We start from the raw sequence: 19,520 nt of genomic DNA on the forward strand, positions 1-19,520 counted from the left end.
AGTTCTGTCTGACATTAACAATGTTTTCTTGTTGTGTTTTGTTGTTCTTACTTCCAGCCCAAATTTGAGTGTGCTTTGAAGCATCCTTACATTAAGATTGTTACCCCAGACTGGATCATCGATTCTGTTAAAGGTAATTTCAAATGATGAATTATAATAATGTATTTCGTTAACTTTGGTTACACCAAGAAGATAAATATGTCGCTTTGCTTAATTTCTAAAGGCAACACCAGAAAGGATGAATTATTCTATCACCCCCGCCTCACCTATATGGAGCTTGAGGATGAAGGGGAGAGTGATGAGTCATACGACCAGCGGTCCCGTTCTGATGGAAGCAACAGCCCGCGGCCCTCACGCCCTTCCAGCACTGCCTCGTCCTGTGCTGATTCTCCCGACAGCCCCCGCCGACGACCAGGCCCCAAAAAGCTTTCCTCCATCACTTTCGCTTCATCACGTAAGCCGGAGCGCGGGAGTGAGCGCATGTTCGACGACTCAGACGACGACTCCCCCGCGGAAAAGGAGGGGCGCAACCTCAACTGGACACAAGTGGTTGCTCCTTCAGCAATCGCGGCCACCAACGCAACCAGAAGACGCGGAGCGCCAGCTGGGAACAAAGACCCGCCCCCCCCCTCAGGCCAAGGGCTCGTCAGCCTGGGAACCACTGCTCCTTCTGTGCCTGAGAACGCCACTGCAGTGGATGGATCTTCTGCCGCTGCTCCACTCAGTCAATCTACACAGCAAGGTCTGTATGTGGCCCAGATTCGGCTTTTATCGGGGTTTCTGATTTCTTTGTGTATTGATGATTATCAATAAATGTTATTGTTACATTGTTGTTACAATAAATGTTACATTATTATAGGTTTTAATGTATTTTTACGAATCAAAAATTATATTGACGCCACCGAGATGCACCGTTAATATAATATCATTTAGTGCCTTATATTATTGACTCTGCAAGGAAAACGTTTATTGGTAGAATGTCCTCTGGTGGACAGAACATTTAAAAACATGCTGATAGTGGATTTGGCAATGCATAAACCTATGTATACAGTGTTTATGTACATGGTAGATATTATAAAGAATTTGAATATTACAAATAATAAGGAATGGGATTATAGAGGAAGATTGACAGCTCTAAAGCATGAAGATGTTAATCGGCACAAGTCAAGAACATGACTTGATTGATCCATCGAGATCTTAAGCGGGGAACCCTTTGAGACATCTGCGTTGGCTCTAGAGATTTAAACCGAAACCTAAGAAAGCTGAATGAATGGCTATAAGGCAGGGCAAGAAGAGGAATGATTCTGGATAGGTACTAACAGTTAAGGCTGCTAGACCCACGGTAACTTGGACACATTTTGTGCCTCTCGCGTCCAGTTTGAGATTGCTGGACACGACAAGTTACTTGCAACTCACCTGTTTCCACCACGGTTTCAGAAATATATACTTTAAATATATTTTTGAGGAGAACTGCGTTCATTGTTTACGTAGAATGTTACATGTTTCTGTAATGTTTCTAAGGTAGTGAACACAATTTGAGAATAACTTGCTGAAGTAAATGGAAAAAATGTGACCTCAAGACACACTTTATCTGGTTTATGATTCTTTCCAGCATAAACCTTTTAGAAATGGGTGGCAAAATTCTCATACATTTTAGTACTTTGCCCTTATATATTTCGAGAGTTTCTGTGGTCCAGTAGAAGCTGAGACTGTTCTACCTGGAATTTAAGATTTGCTTGGGTTGTTATAGAGTGGTGCTTACATGGCAAGTGAGTATTTTGGCCTTATCATAATTTGTATGCATATTTTCCAACATCAAGCTGTATAAACCTGAGTGCTTATTGGATTTAAGCATACCAGTGTGTATTTGCGTAATGAGTGAGGGTGTGGCCTAAGGAGATCAACACTCTATATCAAGGTGTGCATAATTATTAGACAGCTTCTCTTCCTCAGGCAAAATGGGCCAAAAAAGAGATTTAACGGACTCTGAAAAGTCACAATTTTTTAATTCTTTCAGAGGGATGCAGCAAAGTAATTGCTAAGATATTGGGGGGTGACCACAGAACCATCAGGCGTTTTGTTGCAAATAGCCAACAGGGTCGCAAGAAACGTATTGAGAAGAAAAGACGCAAATCAACTGCCAAAGATTTGAGAAGAATCAAACGTGAAGGTACCAGGAACCCATTATCCTCGAGTGCTGCCATATTCCAAAACTGCAACCTACCCGGAGTGCCCAGAAGTACAAGGTCTTCAGTGCTTAGAGACATGGCCAAGGTAAGGAAGGCTGAAACCTGACCACCACTGAACAAAACACACAAGTTGAAACGTCAGGACTGGGCCAAAAAAATATCTGAAGACAGATTTTTCAAAGGTTTTATGGAATGATGAGATGAGAGTGACTCTTGATGGACCAGATGGATGAGCCTGTGGCTGGATCAGAAACGGACACAGAGTTCCACTTCGACTCAGACGCCTGCAAGGTGGAGGTGGGGTACTGGTATTGGCTGGTATTTTTAAAGATGAGCTAGTTGGACCTTTTCGGATTGAAGATGGCCTCAAAATCAACTCCCAAACCTACAGCCAGTTTTTAGAAGACACTTTCTTCAAGCAGTGGTACAGGAAAAAGTCTGCATCTTTCAAGAAAACCATGATTTTTATGCAGGACAATGCTCCATTGCATGCATCAAAGTACTCCACTGCATGGCTAGCCTGTAAAGGCCTTAAGGATTAAAAAATAATGACATGGCCCCCTTCCTCACCTGACCTAAACCCTATTGAGTACCTGTGGGCCCTGCTTAAACAGAAGATTTACAGTGAAGGAAAACAGTACACCTCCCAGACCCTGAACAGGGTCTGGGAGGCTGTGGTTGCTGCTGCACAAAAAGTTGATCGTCAACAGATAGAAAATCCATGAATGGAAGGCTTGTGACAGTTATTGAAAAGAAGGGTGGCTATATTGGTCACATATTCTTTTTTTGACATGTCAGAAATGTTTATTTGTAAATTTCTAAAAAGTTTTATTCTCACAACAGATGAAAAAAAACAAGTGAGAGGGGAAGATGTTCGTTTTTTCATTTAGTTGCCTGATAATTCTGCAGACTGATAGTTGCCTAATAATTGTGCACATATATAAATATTCTCTTAAGAAAGACAAATCCTCACTTTTACTTTCTTAAAAATTCAGGTTTAGGTTAATGAACATTTTGGATTGACCGAGAACACTGTAGTTGTTCAATAATAAAATGAATCCTCAAAAAAACATTTTTTTTCTATCTCTTCATGGCTTTAAGGGGTAGTTTCAGGTTCAGAGGCGGTCCCAGAATGGAGTCCGGCAGCAAGAACCCTACGGAATATCACCAACAACTCTGATATGCAGCAAGCCAGCCGACCCACGACAGCCCCCCATGTAAGTAATAATTAACAACCTCAACTACTGCTGTTGTGTTGTGTTGTCAGCTTTTGGTTGATGCCCTTTACCTTTTGAACATGTGAGCATTGTTTGTATGTCATTTTGAAAGTTATTTTGGTCTCACTTGGGCTATACAATGTCGTCACCCAATCCAATATTGCCGATACCTGATGACTTCTTTGAAACGGCAAAGAAACTAAACTACAAATTAGGGATGGGCAGGAGTAGTAAAGTCCAAACTCGAGTGATCGAAGGAATTCCTCGAGGATCAATCGAGTACTCGTTTAATCGAATCTATTTTTAGAATGTAACGCATCTGCAGCAGGAATAGGCCTAATGATGAATGGCAATATTACCAGCCAAACATGTAATGCTTATTCTCCATCAAAACTAGTCAGAGTTATCAGAGTATTCATTATTTATTTTTGCAAACCTTCAAAAAACATTTTCCTTCCAAAAATAAAAATGCGTCTCACAATTTAAATCACGTCGAACCAAGGCCTGTAACGGTTTAAAAAAAACAAAAACGAAACAAGTAGCCTAACCATTGCAAATAATTTAAAGCTGCAAATAAAACGGCAGCAAATGGACTATGGAAATACTCAGCGTTGTGATCTTCTCTACACGTCCGGGATTAAAGCTGCGTCTTGCGGCGGTGAAAATAGCCGACACACTTGGTTGCTGCGGGTCTGCTTTCCCGAACTCACCGTTGTGTTTCAGGAGTATATGTTGCCGCATAGTACTTGTACTCTGGTAGCTCGATTTCGCTTGGCATATTTTACATTTCCCCCTTATGATCTCCTATTTCTTTAAAGTATTTCAATTCTTCGCTGCGCTTTGCTTTAACCGCCATCTCTTAACTTTTTGAAGTCACGCGCCACACAGACATTTTTTACTTTTCATTTGCTTTGTGCCCACGGCATGCGTTAGTGGCGCCGCACATAAAATTGATACATTTGCTTCAGAAAACTTTGTTTGTGTGTATATGCAAACTCGAGTTTGCCTGTCCACCATCCGAGTTCATTTGTAACGAGGATTACTCGAGTAATCGATTCCTCATGCCCATCCCTACTACAAATATAAAATATATAAATGTTACCAAAACAGAATAATACCCAAACCCTACAATAACAATAGGTATCCAAAGATACTGTGAATACCTAATAATGTATATAGTTGCAAGGAAAGATGACTGGTTCCTACAATATGCTGAGCATGGTGGCCATGGCTTGATGATTAAATCATAGTAAACATCATTGAATTTCTTTCAGCATGTCTTGTTGAGGTCAAGGCATTAATTATCCCAAGGGCAGATTCAACTACATTCTGAGAAAGAGAAGTCTTTCATATGTGAAGGTATGGTGAGCTTGGTAGATATGGTAAAATGCCATTAATATGCCTTAAGTGATTGACCGAAAAATGAAGAAAGAGAATGCGCTTAGTAGCAAGCCAACTCGTCTTGTTCGCAAGATTCCGTCAGCATGCTGACATTCATAATGCCACAGAGTTATGCCGCTCCCTGCCGCCAAATAGGTCCCTTTACTTTTAGAGACCTGCTTAAGTGCTGTTTCTATACGTGTACCAACTTTGACAACACTGAGGTTTTCACCCTCGGAATAATAATAATAATAAATTCATATAGCACTTTTCTCACACTCCAAGCGCTTTACATAGGAGCACAATAATAAACAAACGAAAGCAAATGTAAAGTTGATGGCTTGGGTTGGTGGGTGATCTAGGGGTAGGCCAAGGAGAAGAGCTGGGTCTTGAGGTTGGACTGGAAGATGGTGAGGGACTCGGAGTCACGGATATGTTGGGGGAGGGTGTTCCAGAGCCTGGGAGCTGCCCTGGAGAAGGCTCTGTCGCCAAGGCTGAATGGTTGAAGTCGGTGTATTTTCCGCTTGGACTTCCATTGTAAAAAATAATTGAGTTAGCTATTGAAACATATGACCTAATGGGTAGTTCCTTGATGGGTATACCACATTTTAGGCCAATAATGTCAAGAGTTGACATAACTTTATGTGGACCTCCTTACTTCCGGTCTACATATACCTATTTAATTAGAAATGTATAAGCTGTTCAGGTTTGGAGTGGTTGAGTTTAGCATTTTTGCACCATTGATTTTTCATATCAAATATAAATATTGTAGATATTAATTTCAACTAAATTCTTGCATGAGGGTGTCTTCATTCATAATAAAAAAAAACAACATTCGGGAATATGCAAATTATTCTAAAGAGGTCTAGGCGCCGTGCGCAGCCCCGCCTTCTCCAGTGAACCAAGAAATCCCACGCCGTGACGAACAGGGGTTTTTACCCCCTCGGTTATACACAGGAAACTTGAGATAAGACGGTGAAATCGCAGGGCGTGCCAAGCCTCGACCGAACCGGCATGGTAGTGTAGAAAGGCCTTATGCTGATGAGAAGGCAGTAGTGCGCACCTAAAGAAGCAGGCAACCACTCTTAAAACACTTCACACAACACAGCACACACGCACCACGGCGGGTGCTGACTGCCACACACACACACACACACACACACACACACACACACACACACACACACACACACACACACACCACTGATTGACTGCGCACACGCACAAAACTCCGTTCCTAACCTACTCACCATTAGAAGAGCTATATGCGAAATAGCCTCACCAGAGACTCGACTTGCGTTAAACAGCAAAGTCTCAGAGCTTGGCGTCTTAAATCTTTTGTGGACTTTTGTCAACAGCTCCTGCCTTTTCTCTACGTGCAGTATCACGCAAAAATACGTAGGCCCAATGTCTGGTCGCCATGGTTGTTGTATATAGGCCTATAGAGGGGGTTCCGTTTAATTTAATATTGCATAGTTTCCAATAACTATTGCATAACTTTCCAATGACCGTGACACACTCGTCACAGTCACGCGTGACCGGTTTGTCTCTAACCTTCCAGGAGTAGTAGCAGGATTTGATACATTTAAAACGGTTGTGAAAGAAAAAAAGTTCACTGTATCCGTGCCTTTACATTTAAGCTAATATATATATATATATCTATATATCTATCTCTATATATATCTATCTCTATCTATATATATATTAGGGCTGTCAACGAATATTCGAAGTTCGAATATTCGTTCGAAATGTATCCAAAAACGCGAATTCGAACGTGAAAGTTAATATTCGAATGTGAAAAAACACTCCCGCGGTACAAGCGCCTCTATCTGCTTTGTGAATGAGCCTCTCTCTGTTCGCGATGTCCCTCATAATATTCGAATGTGAAAAAACACTCCCGCGGTACAAGTGGAACAGACTAGTATTGTGAAGAGCGAATGTATTTTATCCCCTCGGGGTTTCCGTACTTGGATATAGGTATTCCAGCTCGGCTATGCCATTCAATAAGCATCCGAAGTAGAGCTCAGGGAGCTAGTAGTCTGGCTGGTGAAAGCTGCTATAACGCAATGTTCTCGGCAAAGTCCGAGACAGCTTTTTTTTCATGAATCCGAACGGTGCGTAGTGCTGGCCCTTTCGCTGGCATGGTGAAAGACGTAGGCGACATGCATTTTTTTCTTTATCGATTTTAATAGGCCTTCTCGATAAATGGTAAGCAAAGCAAGGAACGTTACCACTAGCATACTTTGTAACATTCAGAAGCGGGCGTCTTCTTCAGATTACTATAGTTTGCGCGCTTGCAGGTGTGGTGGTGAAATGCAAGCGATACAAAGTTGTGGCTTTTCATGATTAGGCCTCCACGTTACTGGGCTGTTTATAGGATATATATATATCCCACTAATTTGAACCATGGTTTTGTCCAGTGCTTAATTTGTACTCCTGCAGCACGGGGCGCCAAAGTACCTATTCCCCACACAATGTTATGTCGTACTTCATTGATAACCGCTACGCAGCGCATTTTTTTTTTATACTGCTCGTGGCGGAGCTGGCGGAGTGCACGTCAGAGCTTCCGGAGCGCGCTCCCCCTTGCTCCCCCTCAAATTAAGCACTGGTTTTGTCGCATTATTGACATATTGACGGCAACTGCGTAAAAGAGGCAACCAGATATTCGAATAGTTCGAATTCGTGATTTCTTTCCAAACGAACATTCGAATGTCATTTTTGAGCAATTTTGACAGCCCTAATATATATATCTATCTCTATCTATATATATATATATATATCTCTATATATATCTATCTATATATATATATCTATCTATATATATATATATCTCTATATATCTATCTCTATCCAATATAAAAAAAAAATATATAACTTCTGAATAATTTGGCGGGCCAGATATGGCCCGCGGGTCGCCAGTTGCCGACCCCTGTCATATAATTAAGTAATAGATCATGACAGGCTGTGGTATGTGCTCATTATACCACTGTTAAGGGGCGTTGTCAGGCCCCGACGCGCTGCGGAGGGCCGGCGACCCCCTTCAGAGTGGTATAATGAGCACATACCACTGACTGAAGTGATCTATTGCTTTTATACAACGGTTACTATTATGGCGAAACGAAAGTCATAGACACACTACATTTAAAAAGAAACCAAGAAAGTCAAAGTAGCCGTTTTATTAAAGAATACAAAAAAGTAGTCCCTCCTGGCTGCCTTGAAAATGCACGACGGTCGCTATGCAACACACTTTAGCGTCCTTCCGAGCGAAGGCTCGGCTAGAGCGGTTCGCCGGCAATTTATCCTATGGAGCAGTTCACTCGCCGTGTGCCAAAGCTTTCGTTAGTCTCTCCATCGCATTGCTCACTCCCGGAGTAACAACATTTACACCCTCTCCATCATCCAACATATGTTTTACTTTGTAACTGTTTCTACTTCCAGGCGCGGAGTGATATGCAAACTTTCACAAAATGATCGGGCGTCATAGCAGTTATGTATACGCTCATTATACAACAGTTAGGAACAAATCAGAACGCTGGATTTAGGCCCCCCGTTGTATAATGTATATTATATGACATTATTATAAGCCCCCCGAGTCCGAATTTACAGGTTGACTCAGATTCTTCAGTGATTCGTGATTAAATAATTTCATAAAAATTGTGACCGGAGCGATGGATTCAGAGGCTATATCCAACAGTAACATTACATGATAACCGATAAAAAGTAATGGATGTTTACGAAGGAAATATTCACGTTCTAATCCGAAGTCGGAAGCAGAAGGCCAACTGTGGTTCTAGCATGGTTAACTGCTGGAAGTGACTGGGGATGGTAACGTGTTGAGAATATCAGGTATCTCTGTTCAACAAGAATAATCTGCAATGAACATTAGACATTTCTTGACTTAAAGTTGTGTTAATTTATGTCCTTGTGCAATCACGCAAATAAATTGCATCCAAAACAAGATAAGCTAGCTCTGTGAGCTGCATTAACCTAGCAAAGCTCAACGGGATCATTTGATTATAATCGTCCAGATCCTTTTTTGCCATTGTGTCGATTACACATCAGTCTATTTTTATGTTCCCCTCGTGAAATATAAGTTATATATTATAATATAATTCTAAATATCGGTCTAACGGGAAAAAGGGACGAGTAGGACCATCAATCTCAAACAGCTGAGTTGGCGCAAATTTAGCCAACTTGCAATCTTTACAGATCCATGCAGACTCCCGCTGTTTCCTTATTTTCATATAAACTACTTGAAAACACTGTTTAAATGTGTTTCGGTTTCCCCACCCTCAATGAATTGCTTTTTTGTTATTCAGTGAATGATGTCGTTGGGCATCGACAATGTTTGATTGGGCCAAGTAAAGAGACTAGACATCACACAGACAGCTATAATATGTTACAAGGCCTCTTCAAACCTACTTAGCATTGTTGTTGGATGTTACATTTATTTTTAATTAATGTAACATCCCTGGGGCTCGCAGCCGCGGCACCGCTGCTGGAGCCCCGCGGGAGTCCAGTCCGCAAACGGCAACAATCCCTTTCTCCTCCATGTCGCGGTTGAATCTGGACTCAGATTCCCATGTGGATGGAGGCCACTGAATAACAGTGAGCCGTTTGAGGCGGGAAAACAAAAATAAATAAGCGGTCAATAGTTACTAAAAAAATTGCCGTTGACTAATTTTCATGGTCGTTTACGTCAGCTAAACGCGGCAGCACTATTATTAGGTGCTGAATTCTATGTTTGGAAATGGATGTTCCAAACAAATAACTGTACATGTTCTTGATGGTGCCATATTGTTATTTGTATCGAATCAACTTCATGGGGATGATATAACAGATGCTGGTTGAGGTCTACCTTTGAACTAAATTTTGACCGATACCAGCTGGGTTTTAACTAAAGCAAAACTAGCCTTCGAACTAACTAGCAGCAGGTCTAAATAACTTCTGGTTCCTGCTATTAATGTTTTTTTTCCTGAAAGCTGAATATATTGGCTGTACTGCATTTTCTGCTTTCTATTTTTTTTCATTCAGAATCTGACTGGTGCTCAGGCAAAGCCATCAGACCAGCAAACCAATCGGAGCCAGGGTTCCACCCCCAACAGCAACAATTCTCTACTTTTCCACCAATCAAAGGTGCCTAGTGCTCCTCTGACAGCTGAGCTGCAACAACAGTTGTTACAGCAGCAGCAATCACATCATGTCGCGCAGCAACAGCACCATCAACAGTTGCCACAGCAACAGCAGAATCCTATGTTACACCTGAAGCAGCAACACCAGATGATGCAGCTTCCACATCATCAACCGCACCAGCCTCAACTTCCACAGGTTGTGCAGCAAGGGTTTTCACAATTGCCCCAACAGCAACAACCGTTTCTGCAACAGTCACAGCAGATCCATCAACAACAGTTATTTACTCAACAGCAGCAGCAACAGCAGCAGCAACAGCAGCAGCAGCAGCAGCAACAACAACAACAACAGCAGCAGCAGCAGCAACAACAACAACAACAACAGCAGCAACAACAGCAGCAACAACAGCAGCAGCAGCATGCCTTCTCCCAGCAGCACCTGCGTCCTCAGCAGTTGATGCGGCCTGGACTTCAGCAGCTGCAGCAGCAACAAGCGCTGCAGCAACAACTTCAGCAATTTCAGCAGCAGCAACGTATGCAGATGCTACAGCAGCAGCAGCAGCAGCAGCAGAACCAACAGCAGAAACAGTTACACCAGCAACAACTGCAGCAGCAGCAGCAGCACTTCCTACAGCAACAGCAAATGCAGCAGCAGCAGCATCACATACAGCAAATTCAACAGCATCAACATCTGCAGAATCAACAAGCTCTGCAGCACCAGAACCAACAGCACCACCAGCCGCAGCAGCAACATTCACAACAACAGCCACTCCAAACATCGTTGCCGCCTCAGCAGCAGCCACCGCAGATATCCCAGTTGTTTGGACATGAGCCAGGCCAAGAGAGTGAGTAAAACTCTAATACAACTCTAGTTTAACACAGACCATGCTAAGCTATTACAAATGTATCCTAATAATGGCTGAAAACTGTAAGAATGAGTCTGTGTTGTAGCTGGTGCCTTACTATTCCTGCTCTTTACTTTCAGTTCCAGAGGATGGCTTCCTTCTAGGTTGTGTGTTTGCGATTGCCGACTATCCTGAACAGATGGCTGACAAACAGCTTCTTGCAACATGGAAGAGGGTATGTGTGTAATTTTAGAAATGTTTTTAGTAGGGATGGGCACGAGTAGTAAATTCCAAACTCGAGTGATCGAAGGAATTCCTCGAGGATCAATCGAGTACTCGTTAAATCAAATCTATTTTTAGAATGCAACACATCTGCAGCAGGAATAGGCCTGATGATGAACGGCAATATTACCAACCAAACATGTAATGCTTATTCTCCATCAAAACAGTCAGAGTTATCAGAGTATTCATTATTTATTTTTGCAAACGTTCAAAACACATTTTCCTTACAAAAATAAATATGCGTCTCACAATTTAAATCACGTCGAACCAAGGCCTGTAACAGTTTAAAAAAAACTAAACAAGTAGCCTAACCATTGCAAATAAATGCTTAAAGCTGCAAATAAAACGGCAGCAAATGGACTATGGAAATACTCAGCGTTGTGATCTTCTCTACACGCCCGGGATTACAGCTGCGTCTTGCGGCGGTGAAAATAGCCGACACACTTTCACTTTCACCGTTGCTGCGGGTCTGCTTTCCCGAACTCACCGTTGTGTTTCAGGAGCATATGTTGCCGCATAGTACTTTCTTGTAGCTAGATTTCGCTTGGCATATTTTACATTTCACCTTATGATCTCCTATTTCTTTAAAGTATTTCAATTCCTCGCTGCAGTTTGCTTTAACCGCCATCTCTTAACTTTTTGAATTCTGGCGTGCCTGCACACGGCACGGAACGCGCCATGGAAATGGATGCATTTAATTTTCTTTGTGCCCACGTCATGCGTTAGTGCCGCCGACAGAAAATGTATACATTTGCTTCAGAAAACTTTGTTTGTGTGTATATGCAAACTCGAGTTTGCCTGTCCACCAACCGAGTTCATTTGTAACGAGGAGTACTCGAGTAATCGATTCCTCACGCCCATCCCTAGTTTTTAGAAATATTCAGTATTCTGCCAATATAATAGCCCATTCCCCATATTGTTCCAAGGTTATCACTGGGATAACCTTTCCGGGGCTGCTAGTGATTTTCAGTATTCATACACATATCTTTTTAAGAACATTTGAGTATTGCACCCTTTCACACATGAAATAACAATGCCGGAATAGATGAGCCAAGGGACAGTCCAGCAGATGGTGGTAATGCAACACTTAAAGATGTCAGCTGCGTATTGAAAGGAGCTCCCTTATTTCAGAATCTGTCCAGGTCCCATTATCGCAAAAGGTTTGCCACGTTAGGATAAACAGTTGTGATTCAAATACATCCTCAGCGGAGTCTTCTGATCGGTTCACGTATAGCCATCGCTCTATGTGAAAGTGTTACGTTGGATGGACTTCTCCTGGCTAAGTTACTGCATTATTTCATAACACGGAGGTACCAGCAGTGATCCGGAATTGTTACTAGCATGTGATATATGTATCGATTCAAAAATGACCCAAAGCACAAAATCTAGGACAAGCATGTGAGAAAGGGTCTTCCGGCTATAAAATAGATCTTTGCAGTGGTTGTCTGGTAGTTTGGTGACGCTTGTAGCAGTAGAGGTTCAAAAACAGATGGAGCAACATGAAGGAATAGATTGCATTGGCTCTAAAAAAATATATAATCCAAAAAAAAATGTTTCCTAGGTTATCCAGGCTTGTGGGGGGACCGTTGACTCTTCTCTTAATAGTCGTAGCACACATCTGCTCTGTGAAAGCCAAGTGAGCAGCATGTATGTCCAGGTAAGTTCTTGGACATTTGAACTTCTAAAATGGCTAATTTTCTATTGATACTTGTATGTGTTGAGTGGTTGACGGTTAATGACACTCACACTACCCCATCAATGCCAGGCACTAAGAGAGGGGAAGCGCTGTGTGACAGCCCACTGGCTCAACACCATTCTGAAGAAGAAGAGGATGGTTCCCCCTCACAGAACATTGCACCTTCCATTCGCCTTTCCTCCAGGAGCTAAACCCTGCTCTCAACATGTAAGTCTGAGGGGAGGGTCTCTAGAGACTGGGCCACTGATTTTTGCTTGCATGGTTATTATGAGATTTTCTGAATCCTTGGCCGAATATTAAATAAATGTTGTATTTGTACTATGCGATGAACTCTTTTCGATGACATGCATTGTGTTAATAATTGTAATCTTTCATTTATGGAAAAATGGGAAACCTAATTTGAAAAATGAAGTAAAAAGTAAATAAACTTAAGATAATGACGTGTATAACAGTTTTTAAAACTATTAGTTCTGTATCCCTTTTCTGAGACCTCACTACTCTAATGCCCTGTTAGATTATATCGTTGACGGGCTTCGTGGATACAGACAGAGACGACCTAAAGCTAATGGCGTACCTGGCTGGAGCCCGATACACTGGTTACCTTTGCCGCAGCAACACGGTCCTCGTCTGCAAAGAGTAAGTTGAACGGGGCAGTTGGTCATACATAAAGTATTTCTGTCTGTCTGTATGTGTGTCCGTCTGTCTGCTTAGAGAATGGTTCATCCAGAATGTTATGCTCTCCATCCACACTCACCGACACAACTTTTTCGCGGACACTGCAGTCAACCACTGCCCAGAGAGCTCCACACGTTTACACAAACCAGGTCGCTGGTGCACCTTGGGCGGGACGTCTAAGTACTTCAGAAAAGTTACTCAGATGGCACGAAATGAATAACACCTGCTCGCAGCAAAGTGGAACATTCATACAGTGTTTTGGGGAGGATGGCAAAAACATAGGATTTCACATGTTTCTTTTTTTCCTCTCACATAACTAGCAATATTTATCTAGCCTGAATTAAAAGAAAACATCTTTCCTAAACTTCCTAAATACTGATAGCAGCACCGGGTACATTGGAGCTTATCGATACTACAGTACAAGTATAATAAGAATTCAGCCCCGCGGCGTGTTAAGTAACGGGTTTCTGTGCTTAACGGTACGTTCCCTACTTGTACGTTTGTTTTGCTCTGGAATTGTGTTTCATTTAGGTTTCAATGGTTATGATAGACTAATATTTGTTAATGCATATAATTGTAAAATTCATCTATGCTAGACTAATATCTTCTAGGATTGTGTCAAATGACTGATTTCTCTTAAATCCCTTCCGATGTCTTTCCCTTGGAAGAGGGGTCAGGGCCCAGATACAGGCACTCCCGGGAAGAAGAGGTTAATGGACAGTGTACATTATGGTTCTTTTCTTGAATATGCTCTTGTCCCTATGCAAATCACTGTCCTCCAGCCCCAGTGGACTGAAGTATGAGAAGGCCAAGGAGTGGAAGATACCCTGTGTCAACGCTCAGTGGCTTTGTGACATCCTGCTGGGGAACTTTGATGCTCTAAGGCAGATCCAGCACAGTCGTTACTCTAACTATAACTACGCTGAACCACTGGTGCCTAACCAACTGCTTGTGCATAATCTACTAGGTATGTATACATTCATATTTTTGTTGAAAATAAATTGTGCAATATCATAAACAATTGTCAAAAGTGAAAGAAGAGAGAAAGCATCCTTAGATCACCTTTTCCAACTATAATCTATGACCCCTGGTATGGAAGTAAATCTGTCACCGGATTTTGAAAATAAAAAGCCATTGAATTTTATGCACTGAATACTTATGCATTGAAATAACGTATCTGGATTTTTTGCCTCTGAATTTAACTCTTTAAATTTGAAACAAATCATTTTCACTTTTATTTTTCAATGTAAAAAAATTCAAAATCAAATATTCAACGTCAATGATTCAACGATAAAGACTTCAACTTGAACATTTTCAACGTCCCCATATTCAACATGCCAAGGTCGGCTGCAAAGTTCTATGTATGAAATACAGTGTTAACATCCAGAGACCCAAGGAAGAGCAATCGATCCTAGATAGCGTCACTCGTTCGATACCTGACTCTGATGCGGGAAGGCATTTGCAAAGGTGGTTTTAGCCACGTCCAACGACAACGGCTTTGATGATGGGTCTTTCTTTCTTGATACAAACGTTAATTCTAAACAGCATTTTACACAGTAGCCTATAATAGGATATTCTCAAAGGTAAATCCACGTCATTGAACACTAACTGTAGCTTTTTATGGGGAGAGAAGCAACGGTGTTGGACCGTACTAAACGCCCTTTCAATTGTATTGGTCTCTAGAATGCAAATCAAATCAAATGTATTTATTAAGCACATTTAATAACGAGTACGGTGGAATGAGAGTGTAGAGCCAACAGTATTGCTCACTGAGTGGGGTGCTCATTATGCCACCATAGAGCATATCAATCGTTTTGCTCCAGCCATTTAACATGCGCCCGGTGTCACAAAACGAATACCCCCAATCCGAGTGATCTATGATGAAACAAACGTGACGTTTTAAGCTTGTGCATGTTTCCGCACGTGACCTACTTCATGCCTGTCTACGTTTCAAACTCTTCCATGTTGCAGAAAATGTGCAACAGCGCCCCTGGGGTCACACTTTTTGGTGGGTTGCAGAATTCGGTGTAACACCTACTCGCTCTCCTTGCTTGACCACGATCTAGCATCTAGTACGAATTGCTCTTCCTTGGGTCCCCGGATATTAACACAGAATTTCATACATTGGATTTTGCTGCTGACTTGAGCATGTTGAATTGGGGACATTGGAAAATATTTAAGTTGATGTCTTTAACATTGAATATTTGAATTTGAAAAATAAAGGTGAAAATTATTTGTTAAAAATGTAAAGAGTTAAGTTCAGAGGCAAAAAATCCAGATACGTTATTTCAATGAATAAATATTCAGTCAATATTCAATGGCTTTTTATTTTCAAAATTCGATGAGACAGATTTACTTCCATAGCTAGTCTCCAGTGTCTTCCTTATGATGAAATTTGCTAGCTTTAAAAAATTCTGCTACTTTCCATTGTAGCATACTATCCATGTATGCTGCTTGTCCTCCGTAATGTGAACTTTTGTATGCGGTTGATTTTATCATTTGTTTTTCCTTAATGCAGGTGCCTGGCGGACTCCAGTCAAAGTCTCTGTAGAAGCACTGGCGGTAAGTAGACCTGGCTTTATTCTTTGCAATACTTAAGATCTACAGGCACCTTGTAGAAGTTTCAATCTTTCTTTTTACTTTTACTATTTAAAAAAAAAAAAAACCTGTGTACCAAAGTGCACTACTGAATATGTTGTGCACACACAAGACAATAATCATGCAGTCGAATTTGGGACACAGTAAAAAATGGAAATAAAGTGCAAATGCAAAATGCAAAAATCCACTCCTCTAACCTCTTGACACAACAAACACAATATAAACATTAAACCATGTTTTTGCCTCAATCTAGAATTTAAGCACTACATTCAGCAGCGCTCGTGAATGTCAAACCCCTATCAAACGGCCAATCAAATTGAGAAGTTTACAAGCCTAGAGATTGAGACTATCTATCATAATTCCCTAATGTTTCATATCAATGCTTTGAAATTATATGTGTAACCATATTCCTGAGAATGCTAGTTTTGAAATCCCTTGACTAAACTGTGGGCACAGATGACTACACTTTAGGCAGGCGATAGGAGAACTAAAAACTATCCTTCCTTAATTACGTTTTGAAGTATAAAAAAAGTAGTAGCAATATACGGGCAATGTCTCAAGGGCGTATTCACACCAGGAAAGTCCTTTTTTAGTTCGCTCTCTTTGTTCCGGACCAAAATACAATGTTTATTTTTTGGTGCGGTTCCTATTCCCGTTCAGTCCAAGAATTTGACAACAAACCCACATGTGTGCAAAGATCGTTCAATCATTGGACGAACAGGTCCATGATAAAGGTCATTTATGTGAAGCGTTACATTAAAAAAAAAGGGGGAGAAAGCGCTGGTGAAAGTAAACCGGTCCAACTCCTTCTCCCTCATCCTACTGTTGAATGTGTTAAATGCGATTAAGACCAACGTATGTTCCACATTTTCGATTATGCTTTTTTGCAGTTTCAGTTGCATGATGTTCCCTGAAACTGATAATAATAATAATAATATTATTGGAGTGCATGTAAACATACTTGCTGTCGTTGTATGTCCACAATGTCCAAAATGTGGAGTCTTTACATTAGCGTTTCACGATATCAGAACCACGCTTATTTTACCAATGAGCAGGTCACAAAAACCATAGGGTTAAATAGTTCTCAAACTGTCCGCTTGCTTTTCAGAGCCTCAAGCTGCTTCAAAAACAGAGGTTGACTGACTCCCAGCCACCAAGCAAAAAAGCAAGGTTGGAAAGCCTCTTTTTACCTTGTGTTCTATTCATAGTCACCATTTCCTTAAACATACAACTCAGAACGATATTGAAGACTTCCTTATTTTTTTGTCTGTATTAAGGCTTGAGGAGATCCAATCTCCCAATCAGAAGCTCACCCCCGAGTCTACACCTCATGTCACTTTCACAGGGTTTGAGCCCATTCAGGTGCAACAGTACATTAAGGTACAGTTTCAGTTTCCCTTTCAACGTGATTTTTCTGTTGTCCACAAAAACAAGTCCAAAAAAGAATGCACATGGACATATCTTTACCATATCTGGTAAACATGGGTTCCTGTAAACTATTGAAAGCCTCAACTAAATTTTTTGAGTATATTTAAGTCTGGTTAAACTCAAGGGGGTACACCCTAAATATGAAAACCTAGAATGGTCCTTTGTTTCAACAGTCTTAATATGCAGATTGAGCAATATGTAGAACTTGCCAGTTCTATCATATTGCTCAATCTTATATTAACTTACTTATTCATGTCCTTCTGACATGCCCCCATGGTTGCTCACCTCTACATTCTCTTTCAGAGAGTACATGCCTTAGGGGGTGAGCTCTCCGACAGTGTCCAGAAACCCACCCACCTGGTAGCTGGCCGGGTGACGCGCACCATCAAGTTCCTAGCATCCATGTCTGTTGTCAAGCACATTGTTACACCAGAATGGCTGGAAGAAAGCTGGAGGAGTCAGAAGTTTGTAGGTAAATGCTTTGTGCACACATGTCTTTGTTAGGACCACTTTAGACCACCAACATACAGTTCCTGAAGGACTGCAGACCCCTGCTAACTGCCGGCGCTGATCAGGGCTGAAGTTGGCTGATGGTCTGTAGGGACGCCCACCCTAGAGTCGGGAAGGAATTAAAATACACTGAATGGCACCAGCCTTAATGGTTTGAAAATGCTGGTACAGGTCAAATCAACTTTGGGATAAGATCAAATTATAGGAATTTAAATATTCACTGCCAATGTAATTTGATGACAAAAATGTGCTTGTTCATTTCTTAAAATCAACATTGGATGTGTAACTACAATTATGTGAAATAATAATGTTGCATATCACTCAGTAACTTCACTGTTATATACCACACAAACAATAACTACACATTCATGGTATGCTAATGCCGTTCTCTACTCCTTTGGTCCTGATATTGATTGTTTTGCGTATTCTAGACGAGCAGAGCTACATACTAAGGGATGCGGAGGCTGAAGTGCTGTTTGACTTCAGTTTAGACGATTCCCTGAAGAGAGCCCACAGTACACCACTTTTTAAGGTTGGTTTTCTTTTTTTTCTCATTCAAAGGTGTTCAATCAAAATAATAACCAGTGCTAGCTTAGCATTCTAAGTGCCAGCTGCTGTCATCTCTTTCTGTGCAGCATGGTGATTTGTGTGTCACGCAGTATACTATCACTTGAGGTGATCATGTCACTGTCTACTAAGAGCTTAATTTAATAACATGACTTTGTCATGACTTGAATTACATTGGTTTGTCTGTGTAATTTGGATACTATGTTCGATGCACTAGCTCCGTCCTCTGAAAGTGTGTCACTGCTAGCTTTGCTATTTAAGCTGGGCTAGTACTTGGAGGCTGCCCAACTAAAAAAGGTTGCTTTTTGACACAAGCTTAACATTTTTATTCCCATAATTACTATAATTATTTATATTGTGTTAATAATAACATAATATATGTTAATAATAACATAATTTAAATATGATGTCAATACAATAATATAATATGATTATTATTATAAGGGGTGTAACGATACTTCGATTTATTGGTGAACGATTCAACTGGATCGATGCAACGCCAAAACATCGATGCATATCGGAGTATTATACACATTCATTTTGACAATCTCCTTGCGCAGGTGTTTGTGAAACTATTTCTGCGCAAGTGCGCCATGCCGCTCACCTATCCGTTCCTTCTTTAATGGGTCCATGATCCGTTCACCGGTTAAACGAGGCAAGCAGCAACAGCGAGATACATGTGTGAGCGTGAGGATGTCTAGTTTCGGTTTGTGTTGGCAGATTTCGTTTCAGTTTTTCCCAATATCATCCGACTGCAGACACAAATGGGCGTTCCCGTGTCGTGGGCGTTCTCGTTCACGCAGACTAAAACGCCCCCCCCCCGGCGTTCTCGTGTGGTGGGCGTTCTCGTTTACGCAGGCTGGAACGCCCCGTTCTTCTTCGTCGATCTAGTAGTATGGGCAGCATAGAACTGACGTTAGCGCCCCCTTCTTCTTCGATCTCGTAATACGGGTACGTTAGCCAGCTAGGCCTACAGAATGTTAGCTTACATTTATGTGTCGGAT

General features: G+C 41.4%; 1 protein-coding gene across 3 annotated transcripts in view; it reads left to right on the forward strand.

Moving 5' to 3' along the window:
- Positions 1 to 19,520, forward strand: part of paxip1 (PAX interacting (with transcription-activation domain) protein 1) — a 38,992-nt gene that overhangs the window by 12,929 nt on the left and 6,543 nt on the right. The window contains exons 6-20 of one of the 3 annotated variants that reach the window (XM_030363699.1): positions 58 to 133; positions 224 to 742; positions 3,291 to 3,406; positions 9,821 to 10,114; positions 10,211 to 10,760; positions 10,901 to 10,995; positions 12,604 to 12,699; positions 12,808 to 12,945; positions 13,253 to 13,374; positions 14,196 to 14,380; positions 15,932 to 15,975; positions 17,120 to 17,181; positions 17,289 to 17,391; positions 17,743 to 17,911; positions 18,381 to 18,481. In XM_030363699.1, the coding sequence (XP_030219559.1) occupies positions 58 to 133; positions 224 to 742; positions 3,291 to 3,406; positions 9,821 to 10,114; positions 10,211 to 10,760; positions 10,901 to 10,995; positions 12,604 to 12,699; positions 12,808 to 12,945; positions 13,253 to 13,374; positions 14,196 to 14,380; positions 15,932 to 15,975; positions 17,120 to 17,181; positions 17,289 to 17,391; positions 17,743 to 17,911; positions 18,381 to 18,481 (2,670 nt within the window). Of the gene's footprint in view, positions 1 to 57; positions 134 to 223; positions 743 to 3,290; positions 3,407 to 9,820; positions 10,761 to 10,900; positions 10,996 to 12,603; positions 12,700 to 12,807; positions 12,946 to 13,252; positions 13,375 to 14,195; positions 14,381 to 15,931; positions 15,976 to 17,119; positions 17,182 to 17,288; positions 17,392 to 17,742; positions 17,912 to 18,380; positions 18,482 to 19,520 lie in introns of all 3 variants that reach the window. The other 2 variants (XM_030363700.1, XM_030363698.1) reach the window with 2 other exon arrangements.

Source organism: Gadus morhua, chromosome 8 (genome assembly GCF_902167405.1).
Source record: "Gadus morhua chromosome 8, gadMor3.0, whole genome shotgun sequence".
NCBI classification, from domain to species: domain Eukaryota; kingdom Metazoa; phylum Chordata; class Actinopteri; order Gadiformes; family Gadidae; genus Gadus; species Gadus morhua.